A 24,577-nucleotide genomic window follows, 5' to 3' on the forward strand; every position below is an offset into this window, starting at 1 on the left:
ACTCCTCTGCTTGCGAGCTGCCTTAGTAGGGCTGTCCTGACTGCTTGCAGGGTGGGTCTATACAAGGTCCTGTTCCCATGAGCACAAGGGGACACACAAGCAGCACTTGAATCTGTTGCTGTGACAGGGTTTCAGACAGCCTCCCATCTCCCCCAGCCCCATGTCTCCAGAGGGACACGCCATGGCTGTGCTCAGCCCATGTGGCAGAACAGCCTCTGCAGGATTAAAGCCGAGCTTATCAGGCCAAGGGATGACAAGCTGGAAGGAAAATGCAAGCCAAGAGTCATTAATTAAGGTGAGAAGCTGGGAGCGGAGACTGCCCGCATGTTAATTGGGCTGCAGAGGAGGCTGCGTGGAAAGCAGCAATCAAGCTCTTTTCAGCTTTAATTAAACCTGTCTCTGGCGAGGACATGGCACCTTTGCTTCACCTCCGCTTTTGAGCTGAGAAACTGGTTACAGCATGTGTGCTGTTACTGGGCAGACAGGAATTCCCTCCTGACTCTGGAGCCTTCACAGCCCAGGCTCGGTGTCTGCCCTTCCCGCTCACATGCTCCCCAAAATTGGGGCTTAGCACCAACCAGAGGTTAGGGATGGGAGCCGGTGGTGGCAGATGTTTGTAGTGCTTTGGGAAGAAGACCTTCTCCCAGATCTTCCCTCTCTCCTGATTTATTAAGGTAGGCTTTGTCCCAATGTGCAGCGGTCAGTCCCAACCTGGTCTGCTCTCTTTGCAAGCTGGGACCAGGAGGAGCAGGATTAGAGGGAGAAACAGCCTGGCCATTTATGGGCAAGAACAGGCAGTGTCTGGCTGTGCTGCCATCACTGCTCCTGACTGCTGTTCCCTTCTCTCTCCAATGCTTTGGATTCTGAGGTGAGTCCTCACCCACAGACATGGGGAATATACATTTGTGTTACCCAAATGCTGCTTGAGGCCGTGAGAGCTGGCCACCAGCCACAGCACTGCATGCAAAGGGTGGCTGCAGGACTACCCATTCCCAGAAAGATAGGTGAAGCATGCTGGACATGCTTCCAAAAGGCAGTGGCCACCAGGGAGCGACAGCCAGCATGGAGGAAAGGAGCTGGAGAAATCACAGATTGGTTTGGGTTGGAATGGACCTTAAAGCTCCTCCAGTCCCAACCCCCTGCCACAGACAGGGACACCTTCCACCAGACCAGGTTGCTTCAAGCCCTGTCCAACCTGGCCTTGAACACTGCCAGGGATGGGGCAGCCACAGCTTCTCTGGGCACCCTGTGCCAGGGCCTCAGCACCCTCACAGGGAAGAATTTCTTCTTAATGACTAATCTAAATCTACCCTCAGAAACAAGGATAGGAGGCCAGGGAGTCCAGAGTGCAGAGAACAACATCAAACATTTGAATGGAAAAGAAAGACCATTCCCAGTGCAGCACTTTGGCTGGCCTCTGCATGGGTAATGGGTTTCCTTATTGCTGGGCTCTAGCGAGGCGTGCAGCAGCTTCAGCAAAGATTAGAAATACCACATCACCTGGGAATTTTAAGAGTGAGCAGGACAAAGCAATATGGGAAGATGACACAATCAAGAGCAGGGGACGGAAAGAGATGAGAAATAAAGGGGCTCATGGCTCTGCTCATGCACATCACAGCTATGCGAGCTCCTCACTGCCTGATGGTCAGGGCATTATGGGTGCAGATCTGCCTCTGCACAGAGTGTTCACACTCAGGAGCCACACAGCACTAATCAAATGCCATAGGTGATTAAGGAAAAAGAGGGCTTTTGCAGTCATGTAAAGTCTCCTGTAAATATTGATGTGGGATGGTGGCAGGTCTGATGATTTGTGGCTGAGGTGTCTCAGAGCTGCTGCAGGGTTGTGGAGGAGGTGGCTGAGGAGCGCTGCGGGGCTTGGGCTCTGTGTAATGGGTCTGTGTGAGTGGGCTCATCCCTTTCACTGCCAACAGAAACCCGGCTCAGTGGGGATGAGGTGTGGGCCTCATGATCCTGGCCTCTCCCATAAGAAAGTGAAGCCCCTGAAACATGATCAGAAAGTGTGATGCTAACAGATACCTCCCTCACCTCTCAACATGGATGACCTTCCATGAGCCGGTCCCTTGGAACCAGGTCCAATGAAAGCAGTTCTTTTTTGTCCCTCATGGTCTCTCAGGTGATCTTTGTCCCCTTTCTAGGACTTCTTCCTGGTCTTGTCCTACAATGTCATCCAAAAGCTCTCAGGTCACAGGACTGAGGCTCAAACAAAGCAGGATCTGCCCTGCATCACACCGCTTGTGTCCCCATGACAAAGCTGTCTCATCCCACAGAGGTGGCTGCAGTGAACTGTGGCTTGGCACACTGGGGAAGCGAGTACCCTACTTGGTTGTCCTCCCCTCACTGCTCATGTCATTATGAAGTGACCAAATGGGAGCTGCATGAAGGCAGCTACATGCCTGGACCTCAGCATTGCAGCAGTGCACATCCCACCGGCTCCCTTGCTACACTGATCAAAGGCCTTGCTTAGGTGATGCTTTCCTGGCTTTGGTGCTTTTCTGGTTTCTCTGGCAGCCTGATGATGCAGAGAAATGCTGGAGAAAGCTGCCTTGGGACTGGGGTCCACTGCAGCCAAGTGATGCTCACCGCAGCTCTGGAGCAGAATGGCAACAGGGGGTGAGGAGAAGGCTTCAACCAAAACTCAGGTGCCCTGCCAGCACATTGCTTCCCACCTCCCTCATGCCCTTTTGTCCTCCTTTCTGCCTTCTGCTTCCAGCCCCTCGCTTTGCCGTGCCTTCCCACTGCTGCTTTCTGTCCCTCTGGATGGCTCCTCCTAGCCCCACGCATTTCTCTCCCCACCCCATCCTCTCACCATCCATCCTTTCTCCTCTTTCTGCCGCTGTCTTCCTCTTCTCTTGAACATTGACTTTCTCTTATGTTTTTGAGACATAGGTATTAAACCCCTCAGCTTTTCTTCTTCTATACACTTATGCAGCACCTGCAGTCAAGCAAAACAAATGCTGCCCTGCCAGTAAGCTGGAAACACCAGACTGGTCAGACGGCTCATGCAGCCTCCACCACCTAGAACCCAACCTGCAGTGCCCTGTGCCAGGCAGAGATTGCATCCAGCACACAGCAAATGTGGCAGGAGAAGGAAATTACCAGGGTTTATTAAGGTCAAGCAGGGGAGAAATTCCAGCACCTTCAGATAGAAAGGGGCAGTCACTAAGGAGACGGGAGCTAAGTGCACATGGGTGTTATGGGCCTGTTTCTTTCTCCTTTGCCTCACCACAACTGTCCCCTGGCTCTGAGGCTCTTTTTGCAGCCTGGCCACTACCTTCTGCTTTGGTGACAGCCATTGTTTCTCTCACAGTCGTCATCATCACATGGAAAAAAGTCTGGCCACACACATAGGGCTAACATCACTGAATAACCTCACTGCTCAGAGAGCAACAGGTTCTTCAGCCCCAGAAGGAAGGGATGAGGCTCCAAGTAGCAAGCGAAAATCAAAGCGGAGGCAGCAGTCCCTCAGGAACCTGCAAAAAGCAAACAGAAAGTAAGCGGAGGGGCAGATCAGATGGAGCAATGTGGGGAAAAGGGGAATTACTTGGTTTGTTTATGAAGGAACTATGTCTGAACTGCAAGCAACACAGTGTCCTGCAGGATCTGCTTGCAAGAGCTAAAGCCATGTGGAACAGAGCTCTAGCGGACAGTAGCATCCTCCAGTGAGTATTTCTGGTGGGGCAGGGTGGAGAGAAGAGGCTGGACAGATGGTCTGCTCCTCCCTGAACTTCAGAGAAGCCACATGTGCAAAGGGGAGGCACACAGAGGTGTCAGCACAGGAGCCTTTCCATCCTTCACCTGCTGTGGCATTAAGCGTTTGAGTACGTCTAGTGACTGCTGCAGAGTTTGCATCACTGAGCTGTTGGCACAGATGGCTGACTTCCTTGTACATCGGCCAGTGTGGCAAAGGTCCTTTAATCTGGATGCAGGGACTAGGGAATGGGATGGAGGTAGACAAGGGTTGCCCATGGGAAAAGAAGGATATGTTGTCAGGGGACAGTGTGTCCCTGCTTGGGGCTGCCAGGGTAGAGGCTGGCAGCTACCCTATTCACACTCAGGTCCCCATGCACTGTCTCCATCCTTCCCACCCATGCTCTGATGTGCCTTTAACAGCCTGGATTTCCTACCAGGATGTTTTCATTTTGGTTGCCTCCCTCTTACAGTTCCAAGGTGCTGCACAAAATTAGCAAGTTAGGAAGTTGGGGAATGGAGGCCTTAAAACCTGTTGCAGGAATGCCACCCAGGTGCCACCCTAACATGTCCCTCCATTCTGCATCTGTGAGTGTGGATTGTGCCATTCCTGTGTGTGATAGGCCTGTGAGTAAAGGTGAGTAGGACAACAAGTTAACCATTGCCACAGGATCTTTCGGTGGCTCTGCTGCATGCATTCCCCTCTGCCTGGTTGGGAATGGAGTGGATACTCACTGGCTGGAAAACAGGTTTCTTCACTTTGTCCATCTGCAGTGAACAGTCAAAAACTCCTGAGCTCCTCTTGGGTGTCATAGCTAGGGGATGGGCAGCTGTTGCCAAGCTTTCCTCCTCCAGTATCCCCTTCTGAGCAGAGAACATAGCATCTTGTAGCTGGTGAGTCCATGCTCTGGCATGACCGGCACCTTCAGGGTCCCTCTTCCTGGTGTTCCCCTCTGGGACCTGAGCCACTTCACTGTTGGCTCCATAGAAACCTCTGGTGCTGCTGGTGAAACCTTTGCCCACATTGACCACATGGACTTTCTTCCCAAATCTCTTCTTCTTCTTCCTGGTCTTGTTCTGGAGGAAGAGGCAGGTGAAGACCTGCTTGAAACGCTTGCGGAAATGCTTAGAGATGAGGGCATAGACGATGGGGTTGAGGCAGGAGTTGGCATAGGAGAGGCAGTGGGAAGCCAGGCGGCAAACATAAGTGGCTCGGTTGAAGGGGAAGTGTCCGAACCAGAAGCACAGGATGACCAGGTGGTGGGGCAGCCAGCAGAGGCAGAACAGGATGGCCACAGCCACAATCATCTTGGTGACCTTACGCTTGGCCTTCCGGGAATCTGAGATCCTTTCTATGGGATCTACGGAGGTCCACAGGAACTTGATGGTTCTGGCATATGCCAGGCTCACAATGGTCACAGGCAGAAGGTATCCAAAGACAAACGTGAGGATGTCCAGAATCTTCCGGCGCTGGTCCTCCCAGATGGGGACGCAGATGGGCACCCCATGGTAATGGACAATCTGGTAGTAACTGAGGTAAGGCCCCGCAAAGAGCAGCGACAGTGACCAGATTGCTACAATGGCCACTCCTGCGTTTCGAGAGGTGCGGAGATCCCGGGACTTCAGTGGATAGCGAATGGCCAGGTACCTGCCGAGGAGGGGAAGGAGAAGGAGTGGAACAAACACAACAAGGGTGAGATGAGGTATTGCTCCTGCCCTGCGGAGCTGTGCATCTTTACCCATCTTCCCCTCTCCCTGCCTCTTGGTAGGTGAATAGAGATCAGGGTCATCCCAACAGCAGGCCTGGGATGTCCATCACGCGCTCTGCTGTGCTAGCTTGGGAAGGTCACACAATGTGCCTCTTGAACCAGGGAAGAGAAGGATAGGAGCAGGACCCAGAGCCTCCTTGTTTTTCCTGTGGTGTGTTGCTGCCCTGGGGCTTTTGCTGTTTTGGTTTACACAGTGGGCACTAAACCTAAGTATGTGCCTGCAGTTCTTCCCAAGTGAGAGCTGGGTAACCAAGCCCCCAAGAGGTTGGCTTGGTGGTGAGAGAGGGCATAGGGAGCCGGCGATGCTGGCTCTGCTGGCCCTGCCTCTTGGGGAGACCCCATGTGCTTTTTACAGGACATTCAACAGGGTAAGGACTGGCCTTTCTTCCACCCTTTAGCTCAGGGGTGGCAAACACATTGTCCCTGAGCTGAGGAATTCACGGGGAAGGGGACATTTACCTGTCAATAGAGACAGCAGCCAGGGTGAAGCTGCTGGCGTACATGGTGAGGTAGATCAGGAAATGCACAGCCTTGCAGGCAAAGGCCCCAAAAAGCCACCCATCCAGGGTGTAAATGGTGGCCTGGAAGGGGACACAGCAGATGATGAAGCACAGGTCAGCCATGGCCAGGTTAAGTATGAAGAGGTTGGTAGTGTTAATGACTTGGCCATTCCGCAGCAGCACGGCCAGCACCAGGCCATTCCCCATGGTGCCCAGGAGGAAGATGAGGGAGAAGATGACGGGCACAATAATCCCGGCTGCTCGCAGCTCTGGACTGTTGGAAGAGGCGTTCCATCCCCCTGGCATCTGCTCATTTGACCTGTGCAAGGAGAAAGGGAGGCACAGCACCTATACATGGCCATAATCATGTGGGTGCTGGTCACTGTTGATCACAGTGGCCACCAGAGCTATGGCCCTAAGGAGCCTGATCCCAGCCTTTGTTTGAAGTCCACATTTCTCCCAGAGATGCCAATCCCAATCAGCTGGTTAAATAATGACATCAAGATCCTTGTGATGTCTCTGGTAGGATGCTGTTGGGATCAGTCAGCCTGTATCTGCCTGGCTTGAGTGGAGCTGAAGTCCCTTTCTCCTGCCCAGACATCCTCATCACAGCATCTCCTTGCTCCCAGCCTCCTGAAGGATGCCCTGCCCTGCCACCTGGCCTCCCCTACATTTGTCCTGTAATACAAAAGATGATAAACCTTTTGGGATTGTTTGCTTTGGCAAATCTGAATCCCTGCTGATGTTCCACATGCCATGGGGAAGGACGCTGCTGTGGGCAGTGAATCATCCTGGCACACTCACCCCAGGACTGTGCCACCTCCAGCAGCAGGGACCTGATGCCTGTATGACACCCTGCAGCAGCAGCACCCCATCACACCCCCAACTCCAAAGAAGCTCCTTAAGCTGTTAAGGCTGCTCCTTGTTCCCTGCACAGTAGTTGTGCTCCACAGAGGAGGGGCAGATAAGGACGCCTTTTCCTGATGCTGAGGGGTGGTCTCAGGTTGGATGGTGGCAGCTAGGAGAGGATGGGGTCGGGGAGGGAGAGACCCTGGAGCTGCCTAAAACACAATGTGATAATCATTGTGAAGGAGCAACGATCAACCGCACCGATGAACAATTACTGCAGCTCGAGATACTGTGGTTTGCTGCAAAACTTCCTCCAGCCCTAACACCGTGCTCAGGTGGAGAGCTCCAACAGCCTATCTCCTAGCAAGCCATGTTGTGCTGTCATTAGAACAAATTGTCCTTGGCTGAGCAGCAACTAAGAGGGAAAGACACCATTATCTGTCACTGTTGATATGCAGTTAACTCTATTTCAGATCACACAGGCTCCTTCACCCCATGCTCTCCCATCCCTCGGCTCCCACCACTTCTGCTTCCCAGCTACCTCTCCATCACACGAGAAGATCTGCCCTACCTCTCTGGCTCTGCAGTCCCCCCTGTCCTACCGGTAACTACCTGTCTCCTCCAGCCAGCCCCGTGGTGTCTCCTTGCTCAAGCAGAGGACCCCGACCTCCCTCTGGGCACGCACATTGCGCGGTGTCCCTGCTCAGGGAGCCCGAGGCCGCCTCTCCCTTTGGGGCGCTGGCACTCACCTCTGACAGGCAGGGCCTGCAGCTCCGCCGCTCTCCGGGGGAAGCTCCTGTCCAGCCCGGGCAGCGGCGGCGGGGCGGATGCACAGTTTGCCCCGGCAGCGCGTCCCCCTGCCCGCTGCTGCGCTGCCTCCCCCTGCCCGCCGCCGGCTCTGCTCCCTCTTCTCCCGGCTCCCGCACGCGTGTCTCTCCTGCTGGAGCTCCTTCCTCTCTCTGTCTCCCCCTTTCCCCCCCTCTCTGCTCTTGCTGCTGGTCCATTGATCTCTGTTGGGTGGTTTTTTCCTTCTCCCTGAGGTTGGGTTTGGAGTTAACTCCTCTCTGCCCAGCCTTCAGCAGGCTCAGCTGCTCCCCGCTCCACCGGGGAGGGAGCAGTGCAGGAAAAGCCTGATGCTCTCTGGTGTGAGAGGCAGGATGCGGGGGAGCAGGGTCCCAAGGGCCCAGGCAAACCTTGCAGGCACCCCTCGGTGCTGGGTGTTCAGGACATGTTGCCCAGCACCTCTGGGTGGTGGCAATATCACCTTGTCCTTGGGATATGGGTCCAAACCCTGTGGAACAGGAGCATTAATTGCTATGACTAGCTGTTACTAATTAATTGTTAGTAGCAGGCACAGAGGAGACCAAATTTCTCCCACAGTGCCTGACCTGGGGAAGAAGGGGGAAGCAGGCTTTGGCTTCCAGACAGCCCAGCTCTGCCATCCACCAGCATTGCCCAGGCACTGCAGCGTGGGGTGGGAGGACAAGCCCTCCAGGGAGGCCATCTCCAGAGGTTCATGCCTATGACAGCACATGTGCTTGCTGATGTGCTGAGAGGCGACAATGCCCCACCACTTCCTGCCCTGTTGTCGTGTCTATACCCCCAACGGACCTGTGCCTTGCAGACTTCTGGTGTGCTGAGGACAAGTGGGACTTGGTAGTCCTTCTCCAGCAAGACCTGAAGGCCACCAGCTTCCCTTCACTGGGAAGTCTTTACAAATGATGGAGCAGGATGCTGAGGAGGAGGAGGAGGCACCGACCCCTTCCCCTCCACAGCAGCCCCATGCCCCTGTTGATGGCATCCCTCTGCTAGCAAGGAGGACAACGTGACCTCTCGTCCCTGCCTGCCCCTCTGTCTGGAGGAGCGAGGTGCCCCTGCCGGCTCGCTATCAGCCACTGTAACCAGGGAAAAGGGGAAGGCCATGTCTCAGGACACGCCGATAACCCAGGGGCTGCAGCACAGCGCAGCCCACAGCATAGCCTGTCACAGTGCTGCTCGCCATGGACGGAGCACATCGGCGCTGCCTCCTCCTCCTCCTGCTCTGCCTGCTCCCACAGCAGAGCATCCCAGGCCCGCCGCCACCTCTGGCTGAACCCCAGGAGCCGCCGCTGCCGCCGTCGGGCACCGCTGACCCCAGTGCCCGCATCCTGCGCGGCCGCCCCTCGGCCCCGGTGCGGCCGTACAGCCTCTCGCTCTCACCTGAGGACTACCACTACTACCCCAAGCCGCGGCACCTGCGGCACGGGCAGCTGCGCCGGCTGCTGGGCTCAGCCTTCGACCCGTTTTGGATGGCCACCGCGGAGCCGCGCCGCCGCAACAGCAGCATCCTCGAGGACACCCTGGAGACCCAGAGCCGGGACCTGGCGGACGGCGCCGGGCGCTACCGCCGCAAGCTGTGGCGAGAGGCTGAGGGGCTGGAGCTGCCCGCGCTGGTGCCCCCTGAGCTGCAGGGCGCCGTGTCCCACAGCCTGCGGCAGTGGCTGGTGGAGCAGGCTGCCTGCCGCCTCACCTCCTCATGGGTTGACCTGGGAGCTGTGTTCTGGCCGCGCTGGGTGCGCCACACTGCCTGCGAGACCGGGCCCCGCAGCTGCTCCTGGCCCCCCGGCATGGGCTGCCGCCCCGCACAGCTCACACACATCAAGCTGCTGGCCTGGCACTGCTGGGCAGTGCAGCAACCCGGGCCCCCGCGCTGCGCATGGCGGCAGATCCCGTACCCGGTTGTGGCCGCCTGCAAGTGCTCCTGCCGCTGATAGGGTGCAGGAGGGTGCCTCCAGCATCCGTGCCTGTTCTTGCAGCAGAACAGCCTGGACTCAGCCTCAAGGCCAGGGAGATGGGGGATAATCCCTGAAATGGAGAAATAAACCTCCAGAACGAAGTGGGATCAGCTGTGGTCATTGCTGTTTCTCATGGAAGCCCCTGGACAGGGCTGCTCTGTCCCTCACCTGCCAGCACAGGCAGGTAATTACCACCATGTGGCACTGGGGAATCAAGGCACCCGACAGCAGGTTCAGACCCTGTTTCCATCAGCCCCAGTGGACTTGGTCCAAGCTAGGCAGAGGGATGCCAGCAGGGAAAGGGCAGAGGGAACTGAGTCATGGATCAGGGTGGAAATGGTTTGGATAGGGGCTGGAGGGCATCACAGGGAAGGAGAGTAGGTTCGGGGCTGCAATGAGGCAGCCTGGTAAGGGTGGAAGAAGTGTGTGTGTGAGAGGGATGTACTGCTGGATGTGGTTTTCAGGGGTGTGTGTGGAAACTGGATGGGATAGACAGTGCCCTGCTTCAAGCTATAATGAGTGATATACAAGGATCCCACATCTATCCCTCTACATAGTGTAGAGGGTGATAGCTCAGGACCCAGGGGGAAGCCTGGCAGAGCAGTGTACAGGGTCTGGGGTGGGTCAGCAAGCCTGGGGTGGGAACTGCATCCTTGAAAAGTGGCATCTCCTTCTATGTTCCACCCAGCAAAAAGCCCTCTGCTTTCTGAGCTAAAAGCTACACAGAGCTGTACATCAGACTGTTGCTGGGAGGTCTGAAGAAAAAAAGAGCTGGAGGCTTTGCCTGAAAATGCGGCATTAACATGGTGCCTGCAGTCGATGGGTGCTGCATTGTTTGTTTGTTTCCCATGCGCCATCATCCAACCCTCCTGCCTTCCTGCATCCCTGTGTCATGCAAACCACAGTCCGCTGCAGAGCATGGCCTTGAAGCGGGTGGAGAGGGAGATGGAGAATGGGGGGACTTGGGAGAGACAGAGAGGAGAGGGAGGCAGAAAGGAGGCAAGAAGCACAGAGCCCTTGTGTGCACACAAGGACAAGTGTGTGTATTGCAGTGAGGGAGGCTGTCGAGCGGAGCGATGAGACATCTGTATGGCTGCTCTCCACTGAGGGGGACTTGAGTGCTGGAGCAGGGTTAAACGGCTTGGGTTGGCTGCCCTGAGTGCAGCAAAGACATCAGCAGGTGACCAGCAGGAGGGAGAGAGGTGGGAGCATGGAACAGGACTGCAAAGGAAGTGTGCAAGTAGGGGGGAGCAAGATGGTGCACATGCATTGGTTTCAAAACAGTGGTGGCTCAGGTTGGGCCCTGTCCCAGAGCCCATGTGGCTGAAGCAAGAGGGGCTTGAGTGCAGCCTCCTGCCGCTTCTCTGTTACATTCCCCATTCCCAAGATATTGCCTGTTGATAAGGGGGAAGGGTTTGCAGCACTGGTGCTATGCAGAAGGAGCTCCATATCCTACTTTACCAGCAGGCTGAGCTCAGGGTCCTGTGGAGATGGAAAATGAAATAAAACCAGCACACGGTTGTGCTACCAGCTGCTCTAACAGAGTCTGGTGGCAGCCCCATGGAAAAGGCGTTTTCTCCCTGCCCTCTACATCCCATCAAGCCCTGCAATCCTGGATTAACATCTGTATTCTTTGGCAGCTGCTTTGGTTCAGGTCAGACGTGCTACTGCCCTGTAGCTCACTCCCTGAATGCCTAATGGCAGGTAGCATTTTCAGAGCAGGGCTTTGTTAATACGACCCAGTGCTTTGGCACCCAAGCACAGCACAACCTCATTGTGGCTGGAAGCTGTCCCTGGCTGCTGGGGAGGCAGCTGGTCCTCAGCTGAGCACATGGGCAGACAGCAGGTCACACATGATGTCTCATCTGCAGCAAAACTGATGCAAACAAAGCAATCCTGAGAGATGCCCAGGTCCCACTTAGCTGGAGTGCTGAATTGCTACCCCAGCATGGCTTGCCGGAACAAATCCAGCAATCCCAGCCTGCAGCTGATGGAGGAAAATTACAGGTTTCTGGTACCTGCTCTTCCCTCAGCTTCAGCCTCATGCAGATGCAGACTCCATGCTGCTGGCCTCTGCCACCTCTGCTTGCCTGCTGCCCAGCAGCCTTTCTTGGGCAAGGTGCAGCACCCAAATCAGGTCTGGGAGCACCATAGTGATGAGTAAAACCTTAAAGCCAGCCCCAGGGGCTAAGCAAGCCTCACACCTAGCACCTAAGAGTGAGAAGGGGATAAAGGAGCACCACGGTTTCAGTTGGCCCATGTCCTGTCTCAGACCAGTTGCTGGTAGCACAGCTTGCCAAAGACTTAGGAAACCCCTTGCCTCAGTGGGGAACTGCAGCTGGCAGATCTACCAGGGTGATGCTACTGGACCTGCAGGAGAGCACACAGGAAGCAGGTGACATCAGGCATAGCTACATTTCCATCAGCAAAAGACACCATGAGCTGCACTGCTTCAGCACCAGCACTGAGGCTTCCAGAAAGACACATCAGAGCATCAGCCACAGTAAGGAGAAGATGGGGACTGCAGCTCCTGGGTGAGAAAACAAGAGCCAGACAAATATCTGCTTCACTACAGGACACCTTTAATGATGTAAGAGCTGGCTGCCAGCAATGCACACTGCAACAGCCACAGCTTCCCGCGGGCTGTGATGCCTTGAGGATTGCTCCTGCTTTTGGCAGCATGCTCCTCAAGCCTTTTCCCCTGGCACAGGCACTTGGTCATGGGCAAGGACAGCGCCGCAGGTGCTGTTTGCTGGTCCCTCAAGGTATCGCTCCATGTTTCCGTCCCACCTCGGTGAAGGCTTCCACACAGTGGTCAATATCCTCATCGCTGTGTACAGCTGAGATCTGGACCCGGATACGCGCTTTCCCCTTGGGGACCACAGGGTAGCTGAAGCCAATGACATAAATGCCTGAGGAGGAAATGCAGGGAGAGTTAGAGCTGGCTCACAGGGAGGGAGGCTGGGGTGGTATTGAGTGATAGAAGGGCTTTTGGATCCTTCCTTCCTCCTCAACCATTTCCAGGCTTCTGGGTTTTCAAGTGGCATCTGCTCCCAAGAATGGAAATGAGGGTTAGGGCCAGTGGTGGGGATGGAATCCAGCATAGCAGGACAAGAGGGCTAATGTAACCCTCCCACCTCCAACAGAAAGAGGAGGTGAAATCAGCAACGTCTAGGGGAGACCAAGAGGACATTTGCAGGTGGAGGCTAAAGAAATAACAGGTTTCATGCAGGAACATCCTCTGCAGGAGGGATGGTAGCACTACCACTGGCTGTCCTTTCCCTCAGGGCATGTCTGTATCTAGAGCTCCCTCTCCGACTCACCTCTGTTCAGCATGTCCTCAGCCATCACTGCAGCCAGCCGAGCATCCCCAAGCATGACAGGACAGATGGGGTGGTCTTTCCCTGAGATAGTGAAGCCAGCTGCAGTCATCTTACTTCTGAACCTGGTGAAGAGAGCAAGAGGATGAGGCAAACCCCATCACCCCTGTCCTTGGGGGACCACTGCCTCGCCTCCCCCTGGGAGCCCTGGCCACCGAGGCCTGGATGTGGTGCTGCTCCAAAGCGCGTCTCCTGTGCAGGGAAGGGATCCCTCTTTTTGGAGTGATCTCCTGCCATTTCCTGCTCAGCTCCATGGGGCTGCAGCTGCTTGAAAGACAGACGTGTCCCAGCACACAGAGCATCCAGATTTCTCTGACACACACAGGCACATCCTGTGGTTTCCTCTGAGCACCCCCAGGCCATGACTGGCAAATCACCTATGGCTGTCACTAAGGGGTGGATAAACACACATGGACAACACATTCCTAAGGAATCCCTTCCCCTGCTCCCACCCCAATGTGGCCCCCTCACCGTTGGGTCTTGGCAGCCATGGACTGTGCAATGGCATTGCTCTCCATGAGCAGGTCCAGGGCCTTGGATGCACAGCCCACCACGGCGGGGGGCAGGCTGTTGGAGAAGAGGTATGGGCGGGAACGTTGTCGGAGCAAATCAATGAGGGGTTTGGGGCCAGTCGTGTACCCACCTGTAGATGGATGAAAGAGAAATGGACAAGGAACACCAGAGTAACCTGCCACCTACAGCAGGAATTTCAGTACAAAGCAGGCCTAAAAACATCACAGCTGATGCCTTTTACTAAGAGTTTCCACCTTGACCCCAAGTGCAAGTGCACAAGGAAGATGAAAGTAAAAGAAGCACATGGCAGGACCTCCCTTGACCCTGCAGAAGGGTCCCAAACTGAGCCTCATGCCACCAGTAGAAAAGGACAACATGCATTTGTGGCTCTATCATTCAGCAGAGGAAGGAAACATCAGAGTAATGTGGAGCTCTTTAGGGAATGGAGAACCTTGGTCAGGAAATGCCTTCACCTGCAGCTCCTCCAAGAGCTTTTCCCAGGGTGGAATTGATGATGGTGACCTTGTCCATCACTCCCAGGAGCTCATAGGTACCCCTGTAGTAGAAGGAATGTCACATTCTCAGCTGTGCCAGCACACACCAGGAAGCTGCTCTACACCTGAGGGATGCCTCAAGGGAAACAAAATGCCACCAGCCAGGTCTCTGATAAAGGAATAACACCCCCATGTGGTAGTTCAACCCAAGTGTTGACCTTCCCTTCCCCTGCAGAAAGGTTAAGCTGGAATCTGCCGAGGTAAGAGCATGGGGTTTTCATTCCTTTCAGACGGGAGAGCATTCCCACTTCCCACACAGCAGTTTAATAGTCCAAACAGAGCACTAACAATGCAAGCATGTGAAGCATCTCTTCTTGGCAAACACTTGCAGCCAAGTGCACTGCTTGGCACTTGGAGGATCTCCAGGGGATGGAAGGAAAACCTGCCCTGAGGGAATGAATCAATCTGTGCAAGCTAATTCCACAAAGCCCCCAAGACCCAAGCATTTGAAAGTGATATCTGAGAGGAGGATTCAAAAAACAGGAAGTCCAACTGTCTCCCGTTTGGAAGCAGATGAGATGGTCACACTATCCCTTACACACTGATAAGCAGCTGTCATGTTGGGATGGGTCATTGCTAAAGTATCTCCCTTCAGGTACCCCAAAGGTGGGGTGCAAAACCTTCAAGCAGTGGTGACCCCCCCACAAAAGTGTGTTGGTTATCAGTACCCTTGGCCTTGCTTCAGAGGCTGTTGGGGTCAGTGGGAAGAAACAGGGTTGAAATGGCCACTTACCGGCCATTGGGTCCCAGGAAGCCTGTGGCATGGCATTCGTCAATGAAGACTAGGGCATCGTACTTCTGGGCCAGCTGGCAGATCTCCCTCAGGGGTGCAATGTCACCATCCATGGAGAAGGCACCATCAGTGGCCACCAGCCGCAGACGATGTTTCTATGGGAGGAAGAGTGGTACCTTCAGGGGTGAAGATATCACCCTGAGGAGAGTGGCTGGCAAGGAAGACTGGGACATAGCCCAACTTTTGTAGGGCATGGATGTATCTAACTGAGACAGGGGGGTCTGCATTGCAACCAGCTGCTTACCCTCCTTGTCCATCCATGCCTACCTGTTCCTGTCAGCAAAACCAATGCCTACCACATGGGAAAAGGTAGAGCTCACCCTTTGGGGCTGGTTATTGTAGCACAGCTAAGCTCACACTGGGGTGGGAGCAGACCTCCATACCTGTGCATCCTGCAGCTTGGCCTCCAGGTCCTGCATGTCCATGTGCTTGTAGCGGTACTTGTTTGCCTTGCACAAGCGGATCCCATCAATGATGGAGGCATGGTTCAGCTCATCTGACAGCACTGCATCCTCTGGGGTCAGCAGGGCCTGGTCATGCCAAACAGAAAGGATCATCCTTTGCTCCAGGGCACCACCTCACCAAGATCTTCCAGCCTCTCTCTGGGCAGAGGACAAGGCTGTGTTTGGCTGCAGCTCCCATGTCTCTCCTGGCACCACTTAACTTTCCACTTTCCTTCCCAGCCACCTTATCCCCTGATTTCCTTAGGCCAGGCTCTTGCCTGTGGCTTCTGAGCTCAAAACCTCCCTCACCTTCCCTAGCAAGCCTGGGGATTCACCTCTTTTCCCTGCCTATGCTTCAAAGGGGAATACAGACCTCCCACAGAATGGGAGGCGTCCCCAAGAACTGGAGCCTGTCTGGAAAAGGGGGAGGTGAGGCTGATTAAACACCTCCACGTGGCTTCCCCAGTCCAAGGGCACCAAGCTGGGGTTCCAGTCACTGCCATCTTTTCTGCAGCACAGAGCTCACATCATAGCCTCCAGAAGGCATGGTAGGCACATTGCCATCACCTCCCTCCTCCATGCACAACATAACTACAAACCTCAAAGATGCCAGCGTTGGCATCAAAGCAGCTGGGATAGAGAATGGCATCTTCCCGCTGGTGGAAACGTGTAATCTTCTCCTCCAGGTCCTTGTGTATGCTCTAAAGAGATGAGAGGAGCAAGCGTCACTGGCAGGGCAGCACAAGTCCTCGCTTGCCCACTGCTGACTGCAAGGGTAAGAAACAGACAGGTTTTATCCAGAAAAGGTGTGCGTGCATGGCAGAAATTAGTTGCGATCAGCATGTGTTTGCAAACACAGACCTGAAATAACATTATGGGTTTGGACACCACAAGCACAGCAGAGACTCCAAGCTCCCCACCCATGGGGGGAATTTTCCTTGCACTTAACCAGCTGACAGGGATAAACCAGGCTGGGTTTGGTAGAGGTAATTCAAGTCAGGCTGGCTGCAATTTTGACCCTTAAGGGAGGGGAAAAGACATCAATTTTCTGAATGTCTTTCAAACTTAGACAGGGGAGATCTAGATTAGATAAAAGTAAGGAATTCTTCACTGTGATGGTGAGGTGCTGGAGCAGGCTGCCCAAGGAAGCTGTGGCTGCCCTATCCCTGGCAGTGTTTAAGGCCAGGTTGGAGAGGGCTTGGAGCAACGTGGTTTAGTGGAAGGTGTCCCTGCCCATGACAGAGGGTTGGAACTGGATGAGCTTTAAAGTCCCTTTCAACCCAAACTGTTCTGTGATTCTGTGGTTCTATGAATTCAGAGAGGTGTTTGGTTCCTTTGCTCTCTGAAGGGCTGTAATGCTTTAAGTTGGCATATTCCCAGAAGTTCAGCTGGTGCAGACACAGCAGGCTCTTTTTCCACCTGGCCACGTGTAATTTAGCACTGCACATACATGTGAGTGCTGAGAAGGGAGTCTGAGAATGGCTACCCTAGAGGAGGGGATGCCGCCCAGTACCTGGGTACCACAGATAAAGCGGACAGAGCTGAGCCCAGCGCCGAACTTCTCCAGGGCCTCCACTGCAGCGCGGATCACCTCGGGGTGGCTGGAGAGCCCCAGATAGTTATTGGCACAGAAATTGAGGATCCCTGCGGGGAAGAGAAAGAGAGAAGCACTGAGCGGGGGTGAACGGGGACAGAAGCCGATGACACCGAGCGCCTGCCCTATACGCACCGGCTCCTCCGCCCGCCAAGCGGAGGTGGGGGCCTTGTCGGGAGGCGATGATCCGCTCGCTCTTCCAAGTGCCGGCCCCCCGGATGCCCTCCAGCTCGTTCTCCAGCAGCCGGCGGAGCTGAGCCGAGGCCGCTCCCGATGCAGACCGGGGGGTCCCGGCCCCATCGCCCCGCAGCATCCGCACCGCCGCGCCGCGCCACATCCTCATGCCCGCCCCCCCCCGCCGGCAGAGGGAGGTGTGGCCCCGGAGGCCAATGGCCATTGGCCTACGGGGCCACGCCTCCCCTGCCGGCGGGGAGGGGCGGGGCTAGGGAGGTGCTTGGCTCCGCCCCCCCGCGCTCCTTTCGCATAGAGGCACCGTCGCTCGGAGGTGTTCACGTAGAGGGATCCGGACAGGGTGGATGGATGGTGGTCAGTGGTATGAGGTTCAGCAAGGCTCAGTGCCATGTCCTGCACTTGAGCTACAACACCCCCATGCAGTGCTCCAGGCTTGGGGAAGAGTGTCTGGAAAGCTGCTCATGGAAAAGGGCCTGGAGGTGCTGATTGATGGAGCTGAACATGAGCAGCTTGTGCCCAGGCAGCCAAGAAGGCCAACAGCATCATGGGCTGTACCAGCAATAGTGTGGCAGCAGGGCCAGGGCAGTGATTGTTCCCCTGTACTGGGCACTGGTGAGGCTGCACCACAAATCCTGTGCTCAGTTCTGGGCCCCTCACTACAAGAGAGACATAGAGGTGTTGGAGTGGGTCCAGAAAAGAGCAGCAAAGCTGATCAAGGGTCTGGAGCACAAGTGTGATGGGGAACAGCTGAGGGAACTGGGGGGGTTTAGTCTGGAGAAGAGAAGGCTCAAGGGGGACCTCTTTGCTCCCTAAAACTGCCTGAAATGAGGATGGAGTGAGGTGGGTGTTGGTGTCTTCTCCTAAGTAACAAGTGACAAGACGGCCTCAAGCTGCACCAGAGGAAGTTTAGGTTGGAGATTGGGAAATATTTCTTCACCGAGAGGGTGTTCAGGCATTGGAACAGGCTGCCCAGGGCAATGGTGGAATCACCATTCCTGGAAGTGTTCACAAACCATATAGATGAGGCCCTCAGTGCCATGGGTTAGTGGTGGCCTTGGCAGTGCTGGAGAAAGGTTGGACTTGATGAGCTTAAAGGTCTTTTCCAACCTGGTTGGTTCTGTGATTCTCTGTTGGGGTTATCAGCCTGGAGGAGACTCCAGGGAGGCCTTGTTGTGGTCTTTTAGCTCTTAAAAGGGGTCTATAAGAAAGTAGGGGAGATACTTTTTAGCAGGGCCTGTTGCAGTAGGAGGAGGAGAGATGATTTTAAACTAAAAAAGGGGAGATTCAGGCAGGATGTGAGGAAAAAATTCATGACACTGAGGGTGGTGAAACACTGGCACAGGGTGCCCAGGGAAGTGGGGGATGCTCCATCCCTGGAAACATTCAAGGCCAGGCTGGATGTGGATCTGGGCAACCTGATCTGGTTGAAGATGTACCTGGATTAGATGAGCTTTGAAGGTCCCTTACAACTCAAACTATTCTGTGGTACTACAATTCTATGTACTACATCCCAGAGGATTTTGGAGCAACAGGTCATGCTAGATCTTGAGGATCAACAACCCCAGGAGCATTAGGTGTTCCCACCTGAGGGATTTGGGGTGCTCAGCACAGGTGACTTGGATCCTCGCTTCTGGGTGGTTTATGGGTGTCCACCATAGAGGGTAATGAGCCAAGGGTCTATAGGTTGTGGGTGCATCCAGCTGAGGTGTCCAAGGACTTAGCAGCTGAAGGAGATGAGGTGCCTGAGCCTAAGGGGTTTGAGCACCTTTAGTCAAAGTGGTTTGTGACCCACAAGTCCTCTGGGTTTAGACACACAGATGCTAGCTAGACCAGACATCTCCATCCTCCACTACAGCTGCCTGGGGAATCCTGAGGCCAGGGTGGTGTAGGCCTGTCATGTCCGGGAGGATTAGGCACCAGGCTCTTGAAAGGAGCGTAGGGTCTTCAGCCTAGGTAGTCTGGTTTGGCCCAAGGATCTCAGGTACAAGATCCCAAAGGGATTAGGTGCCTCCTGGCCAAGGATTTCAATACCATGAACTACAAAATTTGGGATCTTTGATGGCTAAAAGGTTCAGGCACCATCTGCCCAAGTGATTTAGGATTGCCAGGCCAACGGGTCTGGGAGTGTGAAGATGCTGGGCCCATGAGATTCAGGCACGGCAAGGCCAAGGGGACTGGGCACCCACAGCCCTGAGGATTTTGGAGCTCCTGATGTTGGTAGCCAAGGGGGATCAGGCACCTCCTGCCTGAGGCTCAGACCCTGCTATCAGGAGCACCCAGCCCTGCCTGGGGAAGGGCTCTCTATGGGGCCAGGCAGGCTCTGGAGTCGCGCCAGCCCCCATGGGCAGAAAGCCAGAGCCCCAGGGTAATAGCAGCGCTGTGTCCAGCAGACCTGCCTCACCCTGTGCACCCCTGCCTGCGTGCAGAGCTGCCCACTGCCATGTTTGGGCCCATTCCTCCCCATGGATCAACCCCTTCCCACTTGCTGGACACCTCCAACTCCTTGAGAACAAATGTGGACAGACCCTGGCCCCACTCCACCTCCTCCATCCCATCCCTGCCACCACCACCCAGCTGAGGCAGGCAGCCCCATCACCCAAGTGGTTATCTCCAGCACCCAGCACCACCTCCAGACCTCACACCCAGCACCCTCACCTCAAACCCATGGTGGGGACCCAGGGAGGTGGAATAAACCCCTTTTCCTCCTCTGGGGAATGCCGTGGCTGCATGTTCCCGTTTCCCCTCCAACACAGGCAGGCTTTGCCTGGCCCCAGCAAACACATAACCCTCCAGGAGCTGGGGCAGGATTAGTAACTGCAATCCCGTACGGCCTCAACAGACACACTGCATCATGCACTGAAACATGCAACAAGCAGCCCAGCAGTAGCAAAAAAACCAGACAAGACACACAAGAAATTTCTGAGAATTCGAAATAAAAACCCAGACCAGTAACTCTTACAAATGGAAACTCTCCGTACCAAAGGTGTTCCTTTTTCCTTTCATTAACTGCCTTGTTTTAGCTATTTCCACACAAGAATCAATCAATTCTTTATAAAATGTGATAGAAATGAGTAAAAATAAAGGCAAATGCTATTTACAGAAACCAACAGGGAGAGTACCGAAACGCCTCTTGACTTCTTATTTCTTCTTGGGTGATTTCCGGGCGCTGGACTTGGCCTTGGGTTTCGACCGCTTTGCCTTCTTGGGCCTGGATGCCTTCCGCGACTTGGCTCTAACAGTCTTTGGCCTCTTGGCTTTCTTCGGGCTGGTCCTCGACTTCTTCCTGGCTCTTTTAGCGGCAGACTTGGGCTTCTTTGCTGGAGACTTGCTTCTCCTGCGCCGAGCCGCTCTCCGGGGAGATGTGGATCTCCTGGCCGCCTTCTTCCTCTTCCTAGATGGAGACCTCTTCGCCTTGTTGCCCTTGGCCAGGCGGAAAGAGCCGGAGGCGCCAACACCTTTGGTCTGCTTGAGGACACCAGTGGCGACGAGGCGTCGGATGGCGAGCCTGATCTGGGCATCGGCGTTCTGGCCCACCTTGTAGTGGCTCTTCACGTACTTCTGGATGGACTGCCGGGATGACCCGCCGCGGCTCTTCTCGGCGCGGATGGCCGCCGCGATCATGTCCGAGTAGGTCGGATGAGCCGCCGGACGCCGCGCCGCCCTGGCCCGCTTGGGCTTGGGGGCCGGAGCCGGGAGCGGGATGGGGATGTCCGACATGGTCAGCGCTTCGCGATGCCCTGCTCGGCGGGAAGGCTCGTCCTGTCCTGTCCCGCCCTGCCCTGCCCGCACCCCCGCCCCGGGGCGGGGATTGGCTGGCGGAGGAGCGGTGGGTGAGGACCGCAGCAGACCCCGGAGCCGCTCCCGGTGCTGCCGCCGCCCCCTCTGCGGTCGCGCACGATCCTGGCACCCTTTTAAGGGCGTGGTGCGGACCGCGGGGAGGACTGCCCCCCGCGCGCACCACGCGCGACCTGCCCGCCCACCCCCGCCACCCGTGTCCCCGGGTGTCCCCGACCCGAGCCGGCGGGATGGGACAGGGATGGAACCTGGGGATGCGGAGGGACACGGGGGGACATGGGGGATGCTGCGGGACAAGGAAGAACATCTCGGGGGACACCGAGTGGGGACAAGGAGGGACACTGGGGGACAAGGAAGAGCACTTGGAGGGACGCTGCGTAGCAACAAGGAACAGGGTTTGGGGGAACACTGGGTAGTGACAAGGAAGAGTATTTGGAGGGACACTGGGTAGGGACAAAGAGGGACACCGGGGGACAAGGGCAAACATTTGGAGGGACACTGAGTGGGGACAAGAGGGATACTGGGGAACAAGGAGAAGCATTTGGGGGGACAATGGGTAGGGACAAGGAAGAGTATTTGGGGGGACACTGGGTGGGGACAAGGAGGGACACCGGGGGACAAGGGCAAACGTTTGGGGGGACACTGGGTGGGGACAAGAGGGGTACTGGGGAACAAGGAGAAGCATTTGGGGGGACACTGGGTAGGGACAAGGAGCGACAATGGGGAGCGCTTGGGGACACTGGAAAGATAGGGAGGGACACAGCAGGGACACTCGGGGCAGCATCAAGACATGTTGAGGGAAACTGAAAGGGGATGCTGAGGGTCAGGGAGGGACATTTGGGGAGGATAGAAGGAGCAACACAAGGAGAAACATCAGAGGACAAGGAGAGATGTTGGGGAGGGCATCAGGCAACAAGGAGGGACTCTACAGGGGACACCAAGAAGAAAAGGGGGAGCACCGGGCTCAAAATAGGCTCAGCAGCAGTAACCCACTGCCCAGTGCCTCTGCCCTCTTTGTTCCCCACTGGGGTGCTTTGGGGACACCAGTTCAGCCCTCACATGTCAGGGGTCCCAAACAACAGGCTGTCCCCTTTCTGGGGGGGACAAGCACAACTCCTCATGAGGGGGCAGATGGCAGTGACAGTCAGGCATCCTTACCCAGCTGGCCGAGTGATCGGCTGTTCCTGGGAGATTAAATGTAGCCGCTATCAGCATCTTGCCTGTAGGATTTGGATCATGTTTTCCCCCTTAGTTCTTAAAAACATGCTGGTGCAGCCACCTTGTGCCCACCAATACACTGCGTGGTGCTTGGGGTGAACCCCAGCACCTCCAAATTGCCCCCTGCTTCAACAACGTGGTAAAATACACAACAAGCACCTGCCTGTAACTTTGATGTGCCCTGCATGCCCCAGGGAATGACAACCACTGGCCAGGGACATGCAGAAGTACACATAAAAATAGATACAGATATATAAATATAAACAAATGTAGAAACATAAATATGGTGCCAAGGCCCTGGCACAGGTTGCCCAGAGAAGCTGTGGCTGCCCCATCCCTGACAGTGTTCAAGGCCAGGCTGGACAGGGCTTGGAGCAACCTGGTCTGGTGAAAGGTGTCCCTGCCCACGGCAGGGGGTTGGAACTGGATTAACTTTAAGGTCCCTTCCAACCCAAACCAAGTCTGTGATTCTGTGATACTAAATAGAAGGAATAGAAATAGTAGAAATACTAAGAAATAGAAACAGAAATAATTTGATGCGCTCTCCCTAACATATAGAGGTGCTATATGGGAGGGTGCAGCACGGCCCTGTCCCAGAAGGAGGCACTAGGCCCCCTGATGCTGTCCCACCGGTGGAAGGGCTGTCAGGGCATCCCCTTGTGCTTCCCTCCCTGGTGCTGCTCTTTCATGTGCCCCTCCTCATTTGGAGAGCAGGAAAGGTTTGCAGCACCTGCAAACTAGATTTTATTAAGAGCAAAGAGCTTCTAATTGCAGGCAGGGATAACTGCCTTCCCACCATCTTGGGTTGTTTTTTCCATGCTTAAAACAAGGAATACATCACTTTGCACCCCATATAGGCACGAGCTCTGTTGGCCTCTGTACAACACTTTGACCGCCTGAAGGACCTCTCATTTTTCCTATCCAGGAATAAACGGCCATTGCTGGTTGCCTGCACGTAGGCAAACCAGGAGCAAGCAGATAAGGCACCATCTGCTTTTATTTGCATCCAAGTTTTCAACCGTCAGAAGATGGGCTCTGAGGGTAGACAAGAAGGGGGGGTAACATCATCCCAGAGCCCCCGGGATTGGCACAGTGCCGCAGGCTGACCACAGAGCCTCCAGCTTTCAACACCATTATCAGGGCAGCACAGTGATGGGGAGGCAAAAGGGGGGGGGAGGGGGGGGGAGGAGGCAGGGAGGGAGGAGGGCATGGGCTTTACCTAACTTTAGCCAGCTGAAAGTTAGGGGTCTAATCTCAACCCATCACCTGGGCACCTCCTGCAGTCCAACAGGGCTGCTAAGCATCCTCCAGTGGGTGCCGCTGCTGACGGGCAAACACCCTCTCCACTGTACATGGGGGAGATACAACCTTTCCATCCCTTTCATCCAGACCCTTTCCAATACTCCCTCCCTAGTATTTGCCCAGTCAAAATAGGGAGAAGATCCCTTTCATCCAGACCCTTTCCAATACTTCCATCCCTATTTTTTTTCCCAGTCAAAATAGAGGGAAAGTCCCTTCCATCCCTTTTATCCAGACCCTTTCCAACACTTCCATCCCTAGTATTTGCCCAGTCAAAATAGGGAGATCCCTTTCATCCAGACCCTTTCCAACAGTTCCATCCCTAATTTTCGCCTAGTCAAAATAGGGCAGAAGATCCCATGCCACCAGGCAACTTGGAGGGAAGGTGCACATTGGTCACAGCTCATTAGACTGCTGCTGGCCTTGTACATGGAGGGGAACCCACCTGGTATTGGAAAGCACCCCTGGAACCCTGCTCTGTTTTACTGATGCATCCTTAACATGAGCTGGGCAAGATCAAGAGAGGTTTTCTGGCTCCTGGTGGGATGCTGGGGCTGGAGATGGGATGCAGATGCTGCAGGGCAATGCAAGCCCTGCTGCCTCTGGGAAGTGGGGCTAAGGCAGCATGGAGGGGACTCATCTGGAAGGGAACACTATTCCCACAGACCACCCATGCTGCCATGCCTGGCTTGGGCTCATGCCTTCATTTTTAGCCACAGGAACCAGCCACCATGCACAAGGTGGGGTGCATTACCCTCTGAACCCCCTTTTTTCCTTGAGGAGAGCTACCTAACAGCTCCAAGCCTCCCGTACCTCCTGTTTCTGGCATTAGTTAGCAGGGATTGGGAAATCCTGCTTCCCTGACAAACCCCAGAGGACAGAGCCTAGATGAATCCTCTCTATAATCCCATTCACCTTCTCCTTCCCCACACTGCATTCAGCCAGACCCCATGGCGATTTATGCACTTCCAGCTGTGGATTTTGTCTTAAATGGTCAAACCATGTGCACTGTGGATGTGCTATGGATCCCCTTGTAGGGGCAGGACAGCTGTTCACTGGCATTTGAGTGCACTGGAGCACTTCTGACATTTGATTTTACCTGCTTTCTATTTCCAAAGAGGCTCAAAATCCCCAGCACTAGGACTTGCCATTGCTGACACTCAGGTTCAAGCTTCAGTGCTTTTTTTTAGTGGCAA

General features: G+C 55.1%; 4 protein-coding genes across 4 annotated transcripts; 1 reads left to right on the top strand and 3 right to left on the bottom strand.

Annotated features, from left to right (window-relative positions):
* Window positions 1-3,105: 3,105 nt before the first annotated feature.
* Window positions 3,106-7,788, bottom strand: GALR3 (galanin receptor 3). The gene is made up of 4 exons (XM_005150530.3): window positions 7,576-7,788; window positions 5,937-6,296; window positions 4,444-5,356; window positions 3,106-3,491 (listed from the first exon to the last, which is right to left on the bottom strand). Exons 2-4 carry the CDS (start codon window positions 6,281-6,283, stop codon window positions 3,462-3,464), a joined length of 1,290 nt encoding a protein of 429 aa, XP_005150587.2. The 5' UTR covers window positions 6,284-6,296; window positions 7,576-7,788; the 3' UTR covers window positions 3,106-3,461.
* A 1,038-nt stretch (window positions 7,789-8,826) lies between these two features.
* LOC101873355 (noggin-like) lies at window positions 8,827-9,576 on the top strand. Its single transcript, XM_031050183.2, has one exon. The coding sequence runs from the start codon at window positions 8,827-8,829 to the stop codon at window positions 9,574-9,576; it is 750 nt and encodes a 249-aa protein (XP_030906043.2).
* A 2,586-nt stretch (window positions 9,577-12,162) lies between these two features.
* On the bottom strand, window positions 12,163-17,228 carry GCAT (glycine C-acetyltransferase). The gene is made up of 9 exons (XM_005150363.3): window positions 17,013-17,228; window positions 16,797-16,927; window positions 15,883-15,984; window positions 15,224-15,370; window positions 14,781-14,935; window positions 13,967-14,049; window positions 13,452-13,623; window positions 12,924-13,045; window positions 12,163-12,512 (listed from the first exon to the last, which is right to left on the bottom strand). Exons 1-9 carry the CDS (start codon window positions 17,218-17,220, stop codon window positions 12,361-12,363), a joined length of 1,272 nt encoding a protein of 423 aa, XP_005150420.1. The 5' UTR covers window positions 17,221-17,228; the 3' UTR covers window positions 12,163-12,360.
* Window positions 17,229-19,982: 2,754 nt separating this feature from the next.
* H1-0 (H1.0 linker histone) lies at window positions 19,983-20,941 on the bottom strand. The gene has a single exon (XM_005150362.4). It carries the CDS (start codon window positions 20,784-20,786, stop codon window positions 20,208-20,210), a length of 579 nt encoding a protein of 192 aa, XP_005150419.1. The 5' UTR covers window positions 20,787-20,941; the 3' UTR covers window positions 19,983-20,207.
* Window positions 20,942-24,577: the final 3,636 nt, after the last annotated feature.

The sequence above is a fragment of the Melopsittacus undulatus genome, chromosome 5 (genome assembly GCF_012275295.1).
Source record: "Melopsittacus undulatus isolate bMelUnd1 chromosome 5, bMelUnd1.mat.Z, whole genome shotgun sequence".
Classification (NCBI taxonomy): domain Eukaryota; kingdom Metazoa; phylum Chordata; class Aves; order Psittaciformes; family Psittaculidae; genus Melopsittacus; species Melopsittacus undulatus.